At 44.8% G+C, this 11,541-nt stretch overlaps 1 protein-coding gene across 3 annotated transcripts; it reads left to right on the top strand.

Annotated features, from left to right (window-relative positions):
- Positions 1-5,728: 5,728 nt before the first annotated feature.
- LOC100842009 lies at positions 5,729-9,386 on the top strand. Of its 3 annotated transcripts, none has more exons than XM_014902193.2 (8): positions 5,729-5,950; positions 6,034-6,098; positions 6,661-6,750; positions 6,966-7,107; positions 7,213-7,291; positions 7,846-7,973; positions 8,068-8,288; positions 8,415-8,596. In XM_014902193.2, the coding sequence occupies exons 1-8, from the start codon at positions 5,891-5,893 to the stop codon at positions 8,452-8,454; spliced, it is 825 nt and encodes a 274-aa protein (XP_014757679.1). In that variant the 5' UTR covers positions 5,729-5,890; the 3' UTR covers positions 8,455-8,596. The 3 variants fall into 3 exon arrangements, with proteins under 3 accessions (XP_014757679.1, XP_010229222.1, XP_024313697.1); XM_010230920.3 differs by having other exon boundaries at positions 5,732-5,950; positions 8,411-9,386; XM_024457929.1 differs by lacking the exon at positions 6,034-6,098 and having other exon boundaries at positions 5,742-5,950; positions 8,411-9,386.
- Positions 9,387-11,541: the final 2,155 nt, after the last annotated feature.

Genomic DNA, 11,541 nt, shown 5'->3' with positions numbered 1-11,541 from the left:
TAATAATAAATGGACTAGTAAAAATAGAAATAAATTCAAGAAAGAAAATGGAAAGAAAAAGGGAAAAAAAATGGGGAGTCTCATGGAAAGGTGGCCGGGCGTCCGTCACGTGGTCGGAGAGGCAGGCGCCAGTGCGCCACCTGGCAGGGCTATTCCCTATTCGTGCACGTTTATCCCACTGACATGTGGGTCCTGGCCCACAACCTGATGGTTTGTCGCTACTTCTTGACAGAGAAATGCAGAGAAAACATCTCGCCACTGCGCAGCTGCAGACGCAGCGCCGGGTCTGAGACTTCTCACAGCAGCTCCACTCGGCCCCATATAGCGTCCATAGCTAGGCCATACGAGGAGACCCCGGCGCACAGAGTTCATTTGAAACCGAGTCATGACCCAACCGTGTCCCCCAAACAGCGGCCCAAAATACCATTCAAACATAAGTTTTGCCGCAATTTTACATGCCGTCCCAAATCACCAGTATTCACAAGTCTCGGCGAACAAAATAACATCAAACTTAAATAAAATAAATCACTCGGCCCGATCATCCTCCGCCAGGACTGAAGGCACTTCCGAACTCGCCAGAGGTGTAGAAGTGGCCGGAGTTGCTGCGCCAGGCGGTGATGGCGCCGATGGTGTAGAGGTGGCCGAAGTTGCTGTGTCGGGCGCCGATGGCGGAGTCGATGTCGCCGGCGCTCTCGTTTCGGCCAAAATGAGCTTGCATTGCCCGTCGTACCACGCCTTCACCTCGTCGTCCATGCCGGTGGTGTCGCACATCAAGATCACCAAGTCCTCCCGCCTTTTCTTCGCCGCGAAGTTCGCCTTGAGGATCTGGAGCTTGTCGTCTTGCTTCTTGATCACCATCGCCCACCATGAGGCCGCGAGCTCTTCCCTCTTTGCGAGCTCCTCCCTCTTTGCAGCTTGTGTGGCGGCGTCAGTCATGCATTTCTCGATGCATGTGTAGAGGCGCTCTGTGGTCGGTGCGGCATCCCTCGCTGTCGATTCTTCTTAGAGACAAGTATCCTCACGAATGATGATCGTAGAGTAGGGACGTGCGGCAAGGAGTCGGCGGATCCTGAGCTCCTGGAGGTAGACCTACGTCCTGTTGGCAATCTACTATTTAGAATATGATTACAAGATTGCATCCGTGGTGAGGTGTGCCTTTGGGGGCACCCCTAGGTGGCCTTATATACAGGGCCAACCTAGGGTTTTGGTGGCCGTGTGCTACTCAGACATGGGCTCTTCTATTCCTAATACACAATGATTCCTTCCTTTGCAAGATATGCACAAGGCATCCTTCCTATGCAAGGTGTCTACACTCGACACTTTCTATAACATAAGCTAGACTTCCTTCTCTTGCACCGCAGCTTCTGGGCGGGTGATGGACACAGCCGGCTTGTACACTAAGTCGGTCGTACCTTCGAGTCGGCTCTCGGCTACCCGGCTAGGATATCCTCGTCACTCGCCACGTTTTGCCTTCTTGTGGCCGATGGGCCGGCCCTCTGACGCCACCGAAGGAGCGGTTTTTGGGTCGTAGTAGGCATCATTGGACTTGGCAAGAGCATCCAACGTCTCCATCCACTTGTCGCACGTCTCAATTCTTGCGTCCTTGTACTCGGTGCTGCCTTGCCGACTGCCGCGAGCGAGGCGCTACGTCGGTGGCATGGGTTTGGGGCGGCGGCGTCTGTCGTGGTTATGACAAACCACGTACTCAACTCGAGGATACCCGACATGGTCTAGCTGGGGGTCCATGAGAAAGCCTACTACGACTCCAGGAGTCCATATGCCCAATCTTGCGGCTCAAGACAAGAAAGTTTAAACATATTATATCTCTCTATTGTAACCGACTTGGATTCTACCCGAGACCTGGCCTCCTGCATATATAAAAGACCAGGAGGGGGAGTAAATGAGGACAACTCACGACTCTCTCCCGAGAGACACAATCTCTCATATAAGCCGCGTAGACGCACTCGACAGATCTCATATACGCACCTTAGCCTCCGCAGCAACCTTGTAAATCTCTTCATCAATACAGATCAAACAAGTAGGACGTATGGGTATTACTTTCCAAGTGCCCCGAACCTGGGTAAAATCGGTGTAAAACGGTGATCGGATGATCCAGAAGAAGATCGAGATGGCGGCTCCCGTACGGAATAACCAAATCGAATCCCTGCTAAGCGAAGCACGTGCCGCGTCTCGAAGTCTACATCTTTCCAATCAATCGATCGCTGGAGAAAAATCAGCAACAACGTGCCTTTACAGCCTACGTGCAGCAGCCTAGTCACGGAGTCAACCTCCCCCACGAGTACAAACTCCAGCCAGGCAAACCAGGCACCAAGGCCACGCCCAGGAAGCTAGCTAGCATAAGCATGCGTGGGAGATCATCAATCAAGGCATCAAGCCACTACACGGTGCGGAGAAGCAAGAAAAAAAGAAAATGCTCGTTGGCTCCAGGAGGTTTCCATCGGCACTTGTGCTCGAGACTAGCAGCAGCAAGCCGAAGAATCGATCGAATCGAGTCGGGAAGCTCTCACGGGAGAGTGCAGAGATCGTGTCCGGGATCGGCTCCGACCCGAACTTCCACAGAAGACCAACCTTTTCTTTAAAAAAAAATGTGGCTTTGTTGAATCAATAAAAAGAATACAAATGATCGAAAAAACTGAAATAAACAACAACAAAGATGACTAATGAAACTAAAAGTTACATCAAGATTTTTTGAAGTAAAAATCTCTAAATCCGACATTCGTCTCTTAAAATTTCTCCACGTCTCTGGTGAGGAAATTGCAGAAGATCAGACCTGCACAAACTGAACTAACCTTGTTGGTTTTAAATAGCCACATGAGTCGCTTACCGCAACCGATGAGAACCTAAGATCGTTGCACGGACTTTGGCCGGGGACACACCCCTTGCAAAACAGGTTGTCGAACCGCTGATTTATCGCCAAACCGACAAGGAAGAAGACCAAAATAACGAAAAAACAAACCGCAAGATCCACAAGTTCCATGGAGTAGATCGTGTTGACTACGCCAGGAAGAAGATGGAACTGGGAGACAATTATTTCATACGACGTCGCCTCCTCCGCCAGGACGACGTCGTGAGGACACAAACCTCACGAAGAAGGTACACAAACGACAGCCAGACGTTGAACTATGGTTCCCCTCGTCACCGGATGCCGGATCGGCGATCGAAGACGAGGGGAACCGAGAGAAATGTTGGGAATATGTCCTAGAGGCAATCATGTATGATGTAATTCCCAATGTATTCATAAATATTATTAAGTTGTCCTTGTTTGAACATCTGATATGTATCATTGAATATGTGATTTGATTGTGGAACTATGTATTCATGTTGTTCATACTAAATTGTCCTTAGTCATTGAGGTTGTGCTGGACACATAACCTAGACTAATGTGAAAATTGGCTGATGACTCGGTTCCACTTGTCATGGGCATGGTGATGTCATTCCAGCTTACACGGACTCGGCTAAAGAGTTTAGCGAGTCGGACTGACCCATATTGAGATGCAACGAGTAGGTCGTCATTTGCATGTCTCAATCAATGTAATCCTTAGACCTGAGGTTATCGCACAATCTGAGTTGTGGATCACCAACTTAGGTTCTGTCAAACGTTGTTCCGTAACAGGGCAGTTATAAAGGCAGAGTTCGGGTTGACTGAGAATCAAGCTGTGTGATGTGGATAACCAAGATGTGATTTTGCCCCTCCGACTGGAGAGATATTCTCTGGGCCCTCTCGAGTGATATGATTCGGGAAGCATGGCCATGCGCGACTTGGTTAACTGTTAACCGGGTCGATCGACTAAGAGTTAGTCGGATGAATCGTATATCACAGATCGAGAAGAGAGTTGAACTATTAAAGGGATGACGATTAATCGCCTATAGTTCGACAAGGTATATCGTGAGGCAAAAGGGACTAAGACGTATGTCACATTGGAAGGTACGTCGTCATGACTCGATGGTACTTGGGAGTCGGCACGTTCTGCTAAGAGCCGCTACCGATTGATCGATTGTGAGTCGGACTCCAATCGTGTTCAAGTCGCCATGAGCCTGTGGGGTCACACACTTAAGAGCGGGAGCAAGTATTTGGTCGGGTTGGACCCGAACTGGAATTGGGCTGACAATGCGAGTTGGACCCGCAGGGTGGATGGGCCACAAGGCTTGGAGCCCACTTCCACTCGATATATAAGCAGGGGCGTGGGATGCCTAAGGTGCACGGTTTTTTCCACTCTCATGCGTTGAGAACCCTAGCCCGATTCAGTTCAACCGTCGCACCGGACCTAGCAGTCCGCCGCCGGAGCTCCTCCTCGCACGTGTGGATACCGGCAGAGGTGCTGTACGTTCAGCACTTCGACGATCGCGGGATTGGATCGGCTGGATCGGATCGAGGGACTGCACTGCATCAAGGCGCCGCATCAATAATCCGCAACTGCGCGTCTAGTGATAATCCTCGTGGCCTTCTACCTCGGCTAGATCTTGGGAGTTCGCGTAGGAAAAGTTTTTGTTTATCTCTACGCGCCCCTTCAAGAAAATCGCTGCTTCGACGAATCTAGATTTCCTCACCTAGGCAAATCTGCTTCGACGGCTCTAGATTTCCTCACCTAGGCAAATCGATCAAGTCAGAAAGCCTACAGCTTCACCACGCACTACTGCCTATTCTCAAATATAAAAAAAGACCACGCGCTACTGCCTGCAAGAGGTAGCCAGCTTTTCAAGAGACAGAAGACATAGTTTTAATGTTAAGAGTTACTTTCCTTAGTTTTTACATGTAGTTGTAATTATTAAAAGTTACATCTACTTATATAGCTGTCATTAACTTTGATATCATCGGCCGTGGTTTTGTTTGGAACAAGAGATTTTCTAATGTTCAATTTTGTTTTTCCATTTTAATAACAGGGTAAGAGGGTTTTTTTTTAGAATCAACCTCTATTTTTGGATGTGCAATGATTATTTGAAGACAAACAAGAGGAGATATGCAATAGTAAGTACTGATGGCATGGGATCTAATTGGAGTTGCTATGCGACATGGTTTTAAAACTTGAGTTGTTACTTTTATTTTGGATCTAAGTTTCTACTTTTGTTGGACCTGAAGTGGTTCGTGTAAATCTACGTGCTTAGCTATAATTAGTTGTAATTCGTAGGATTTTAGTTGTAATTCCTGGCATTTTAGCTATACTTAGTTGTAATTCCTGGGATTTTAGGGAGACGGTGATTTGATTTCTAATCATTGTCAGATTTAAATTTGGTACTTAGTTGTAATTACTGGGATTATAGTGAGACGGTGATTTGATTTTCAAATCATTGTTGGATGTAACTATGGATTATATAAGGATGTAAGAAACGAGAGGAACATAACCACATCCCACAAATTTACATAAGTCTGTATATCCTTGAGAATTTTTATGTTGTAATAATGGCAGCAGCTTGTAAAGGGAGCAACGCACGGGGCTGGAGACCTACAGCGGAAGAAGAAATTACTAATGCGTATAATTTTAAGGTGCGGGAGCAACACATGGGGTCTGGAAACCTACGACGGACGATGAAATTACTAATGGGTACGAGCTAAGCTGCGGCCGCGCGGACGCAGCAAATCGTTTTGAGCAATGCGAAACTGGCTTTCCTTTTGTGGGTCGTCGGAGAGCACCGGCTAAGACCAGGCCTCCCTTAATATGATATACGATCGATAATAAGAAAAGAAAATTCGGCACGAAAAACTACTTCCATAAAGGAACCACGGCCGTAACCGACCCTCCTATCCCCATTTCTTTTCGGGCCCTTTCTTCTTTCGAACTCCATTCCCTCCCCACATTCCCCGTTCGCCGCGCAATCATCCACCCAGCAGCGCCGCCGCCCGCTTGCGCTGCCGCAGGCCGCCCCTTCTGCGATGGGTGACCTCGATTGGGTGCGGATCGTTCTTCGATCTATCATGCCATCATCGATTGAGGTAACACACGCAGTTCTATATTTCCGATCGCTTTTAATTCCGGTTCAAACCCTAGTTTAAAAAGTTCTCTGCGCCGTTTCCAGCTACCCGGGCGTTGGATCGCCAGTAGCAGCTGGATTCAGCATACTAGTCGGCGTCTCCATCATATGTATCCTTCTATTATACGTATATGTTTGGAACCAGCCCTGCTTTTTATGTGTTGAATGATTGAGCGCTCTGGAAATATTTGGAAATAATGAGTATGCTGAATCAGTACGGTGCCAGCATTGAAATCTATGATGTTGATTGGGATGAGGATTAAACCATTGATTTTAAGTGCTTGGATAATGAATAATTTAGGAGAACTACTTAATTGGGGGGTAGCATGCATGCCAATTCATTGGTGTAGTGTTAGGTATAGCAAAAAAAGAAAGCTCGGTATGAGAGTGTAAAGGTTAGGAGGGCGGCACATAGGCTGGAAAATGTTCTTGGAATTGTTGGGACCTTCGTGAGACATGGCCCATGTGGTGAAGGGAACGTGGGAAAGAAAGGTTTGATGACGCTAGATCATTCTGTAATTGGAGAAAGGATTTTGTCTTGTTGGTTTAAATAGACTAACTAAAACCAAGTGCAATAATTTTTTGACACACAGAACATGGTGGCTTTTTGACCCAAAAAACATGGTGGCTTTTCATTGGAATTGATTATTTTCCCTGTTTCTTTTGTTGCAGTTATGGAAGATGTTATTCCTTCATTGTATGGGGGATTATGTGCTTCAAAAGAAACTACTCGCGCTGCTGTGTCCACCCTGTCATGCAGTGGTAAAATTTTACATTACTACTACTGAGTTTTCAACATTTTTATCAGAATTTTTTTTCATGAACAATACTAGGTTATAAGAAACTGAAGGATTTGAAGTTTTGAACCCAGTTACCAATTACTGTAAAATGAACATTGTTGTTTTGAGTACCATTCCAAGTTCACTTTTGACTTTACATTCTGTGGCGCACTACTCAGCTTTTGATTATCTGTACAGTCATGATATGGTCATCAAGGACCAGTACACTTGTGCAAAGTCAGAACAGGTTATCAGGGATAATGGGTTTCAGGTGAATGATTCCCCCCACCACAGTAAGCTCTCTAATGTTCCATTGAGAGGGCCAATCATGTCACCTCATGTAAGTGATTCATTCACTTCTGCATTTAAAATTATGACAAGTCATCATTTTACCCTGAAATTTAAGTTCTGCAAAACTGAGACTACTCAATTGTGGTCTTTTTAGTTGTCAAAGACGACCTATCCGCTTTGCTTGCCCAGGATGAGCAGATGGCCTACTCCAATGAAGGGGAAGTTTCTAATCAGTAAGTTTCCGCTTAAACTGGACTATTAACGTTGTTGTGATTTTGAACTTTTGGGCCTATCCAGTTATGCTTATTTGAGTGTGTAGTTTCGACACAACCTTGAAGCAGACTTGATACACTGTAGGAATTTTGTAGCGAGTATGCTCAGAAGAGTGAGTCTCTGGCTTGTGTAGGTCTGTTGTATTGGTGAACAAATATGAATTGTTTTTGTGTTGTTTTAAGGCCTACTGAGTTACGTGTTGCTGGCACCTGATAGCATTTACAAGTGACATGCTCAGTTTATGTGTCTCATTGATGCTAATAGTTTCTCCAAATACATGATTATAGTTATTGGATAATGGAACTGAAATTAAGCATTGTTCTGTTTTAAGAAGATCAGTTGAACAATCTACTTGTTCTTTTTAGCTAGACTAATTGCTGTATTCTTGTGGGCCTGGCTTGTTGTTTATGCATCCTTATCTTCTGACTGCAGTATCAAGATATGCCGCAAGTTTTTGCTGTACTTATCTTGAATCAACAAACTGATGCTCTATTTGGTTCAATCGCATTTTCAGGGTGGTACTGTGCAGACACAGATGGTGTACAACCTGTTCCACAGGCAGGGGCAGTAGCTGTGATGAGTGAGGCTGAAATTGCTGCAAATGATGATGATTCAAATCTGGAAGTGATTTACTTGCCCACGGTAGGTGGCTTATTCCTTATGTTTCAATTTTTGAACTATTCTCTCCATTTCTGTATGATAAGCAGTCACCTAATTCCGTAGTGGTTTTCTGCAGGATTTTGATTGGCACAGGCATATTGCAATGGGTACTTTCCTTTACAGAGGTTGCGTACTTCGAATAAATTCCACACCCTTGCTGCAATATGTAAGCCAAAACACTATGATGGAATTTAGAGCAATCTATGGTGATCCGAGTGGGAAAAGCGAATGGTTCGTGAAAGACATTGCTAAGGGGCACATAAGCTCACTAATGGATTCACTAGATGAGTTCCACAGGTTAGAACTATGTATCCATTGTCTGGATTATATTAATGTGGCGAGTCGTGATGGTTTTCCATATTCACTTCTGATCTTATATTCTTTGTCACACCATTCATTGACTTTTATTGTCTGTACAGCCAGGGTTTGTGCATCGAAGAACTTGATGACAGCAAGGTCGTGATTTGTGATGGCATCGCAAAATTCTCAGCAGACATAAGACTTATTCTTGCAAATGATGACAGAAGGACTGCAAATTGGGTGAAGCTGGTGGGCATTATCAGTGATACCTTGTTTGAGGGCAGAGAGTTGCCATATAGCATGAAGCATCTCCTTATGATAATGAGGACTCAACCTTTGACTTCTGTAACTTACATGAAGTCACATGTTGGATTACTGCGCCAGGTTAACAAGACGGCTTCTTTCATGCGACTATATGATTCATTGCATGCTCTTAGGGTGCGTTTGGTTAGGGTGCTTTTCTGCTTCCAAAAATCTAAAAAAAGCTAACCAAAGGGTTATTTTCCAAAGCAAAAAGCAAAAAAACAATCTGCTTTTCGTAGTACAATTCTCAAAGTAGGTCCAGAGATATTTTTGGTTGCTTTTGTTTGCCAACTTGGAGTTATTTATCCACCTTTGCCACCCATAAGTGAAAACGTTTCGTTCATCGGAGCCAAACCAGGACACATAGAGCTTTCGCCATCTTCCCCATCGAGCTCGTCTGACCGGGAGGAACCCAGCCCACCGGCGGCGTGGCCCTACCTGCGGCGCTTCAACTCCGGCCAGCCCCGCCCCGATTTCGTTCCCTGGCAGCCTGCCCCCGTCCAGCCCCACCCCGCTCCGCCCGTCCCCGTCCAGCCCCGGCGGCGGCCCGCCCCTGCTCCCTACCGGTGGCGTCCTGCCCCTGCTGCCCACCGACCCCGGCCCGCCCGTCCCAGGCCGCCCCGAAGCTTCCTCCCCTCCTCGCACAGCCTCCCCTGCAGCATCTACGGCGCCGGCGCGACCTCAGACGCCGCCACCGCCCCTCAAAAGGCAGCTCCTGTTCATATTTTTGGTGGATTGTCTTGTTAATTGCGATATTGTACAGAGCAAATCAAAGCAATGTTAATTGCTATTGTACAGAACATGCAAACATATAGCAGGCTATTTTTGTTCGATGGCTCCATTGTTGATGAGAAGTAATGCTGTCCTAAACTTTTTTTTTACTGAAGTACGAGTGAGAAGGCAGTTTGGGATGAGGCAAATGTCATACATTTTGTTGTAAACATAAGAATCATTAGAATCAAAATTATTTTTTTCTTCGTCGTCACAATCAATGCAAAGATCATAAATTTACGATCAATTCACATATAAAAAGTCTTCAGGTAATTACAAAAGCAAAAGCAGTTGTTCCAACCAAACACGCTTCCTGCTTTTTCATAGCAGAAAAAGCAAAGCAGCTTTTCCACAGCAGAAAAAGCAAAGCAGCTTTCTCCAAAAGCAAAGCAGAACCAAACGCACCCTTAGGCTACAGGACGAATCTCAGTACTAAACCCTTCTATCGTTCCTTTCATACAGGTATTCATGGTATGCCATCATGTCAAAAAACACGTTGTTGGCTTCACTCATCAATGGTCGTTTCTGATTCTCAAGTTGGTCTGAAATTCTAGTGCAGTGTTACAGAGGTTTGAGTTACCATAAGATGGATGACAGTGTCGACCCAGTGACAAGAGAAGTCCTATATACTCAAGAAATGTTCGAGGATATTTTTGACTCCGACCTTCCAGAGTTCCCAACAGAGCTGCAGTTTAGATTGTTCATTGTGGGCAGGCATGACCTGACACAACTTGATTCGTTGCTTCCGCAGAGTACTGCAGATCGGCAGGTCACAAGGATAAAGATGCAGTCGCCAGTAGCAGCTGCCGCGCTGCTAAAATGAGGTCTGTCTGGTCTTGTAATACGTACAGTGAAGTTTTGAGGTACATAAATTAGGTAGTATCTGACGAGAAGCTGAAACCAGCCTGTTCCATGGTCGAGTTGTATTTTCTCTTTTTTACCTGGCCAGAGATAGCCTACCAGTGGACTAATCAAGCAGCAGATCATATAGGTGTTTTCCTCTTTAAAGCTTAAATTCAGCTTCAACCTTATCGTGTGAATTGCGACCTTTATTTTGTTGCCAGAATAGGTTCATTTGCCTTACAATCTTTTGTTGGTCAAGTATGCTTGTCCTCTACATTGGCTTTTGAGTTTTCATGTTGACTTGCTGAAATTCAAGTATGTAGAGATTTTATGGGCGGGGACCCGAACACCCACTCTTAGGACCTTTGCACACCTACGCTACTTGGGATACCACACTCACCAGAAGGGAATCCAAAACTTTATTTACTCTCATAATATTGATGCAACACTCCTTAATTTAGTGGCTACCTTATTAGTACACAACCATACTACTCTTTCTTGGTAGCTCACACTTTTCTTAGTGTGGTACAATACTTGTTGTGGTGCTTGTGGTACAACTCATGGGGAGGGGGATCACCCCTATTTATAGTTTTACAAGAGCACGTGGTACATCTTACTACAATTCTCTAGAATACTCTACATGTACTTAGTTCTAGAAAATTCCCATTTATTCTTGAAAGTTACTCTAAGACCTTTCCATGGTAAATAACAACCCTCTTCAAGCAACCTCTCAAGTTTTTTAGATTATTCCAATCTTCTCATATTCACTAGAAGGCTACTTGTAAATATCTTCTCCTTCAATTATCCAAAGTATTCTAGAATCTTCTCAAATATGCATAACTAATTCCCAACACTCTCCAATTATCCAGAGTATTTCAGAATATTCTCAAATATGCATTGCTATTTCTGAACAAAGTATATGCAAGGTGTTTGTCAGGATGCTTATGCTTGAAAAAAAGTTGGTGTGGACTATTGAACTGGGACTAATTTTTGTGTAACATCATAACAGAAGTGCACTGACTTCCAAAGGAGTTTTTGTTCATATATAACTCTTTGTTTCATATACTCCCTCCGTCCCATATTAAGTGACTTTCTATTACATGTATCTAGATGTTTTTAGGCAAAGATACATTCATATTTGGATAAATTTGAGTCACTTATGAGACGGAGGGAGTAGTAAACACAGCCAGCAGAACAGTATTTGCAACATCATGTTAGTTTAGTAAAAGTATACGTTTTATAGAACACCGGTACTATTTAGTTGGTAGAGTGATTGTGTCAAGAAGATGTATCGGATAATGCCTAGAATTATACAAAGAAAGAGATAGCTCTG

The sequence above is a fragment of the Brachypodium distachyon genome, chromosome 1, assembly GCF_000005505.3.
Source record: "Brachypodium distachyon strain Bd21 chromosome 1, Brachypodium_distachyon_v3.0, whole genome shotgun sequence".
NCBI classification, from domain to species: domain Eukaryota; kingdom Viridiplantae; phylum Streptophyta; class Magnoliopsida; order Poales; family Poaceae; genus Brachypodium; species Brachypodium distachyon.
The sequence above is the reverse complement of the archived record's forward strand: the minus strand, read 5'-3'. Positions and strand labels throughout refer to the sequence as shown.

Excerpts from the sequence above, each read along its gene's own strand:
- LOC100842009 (XM_010230920.3), top strand. The coding sequence starts at position 5,891 with ATGGGTGACCTCGATTGGGTGCGGATCGTTCTTCGATCTATCATGCCA. Across the intron at positions 5,951-6,033 it reads TCATGCCATCATCGATTGAG|CTACCCGGGCGTTGGATCGC; the intron begins GTAACACACGCA and ends CGCCGTTTCCAG. Across the intron at positions 7,292-7,845 it reads GAAGGGGAAGTTTCTAATCA|GGTGGTACTGTGCAGACACA; the intron begins GTAAGTTTCCGC and ends TCGCATTTTCAG.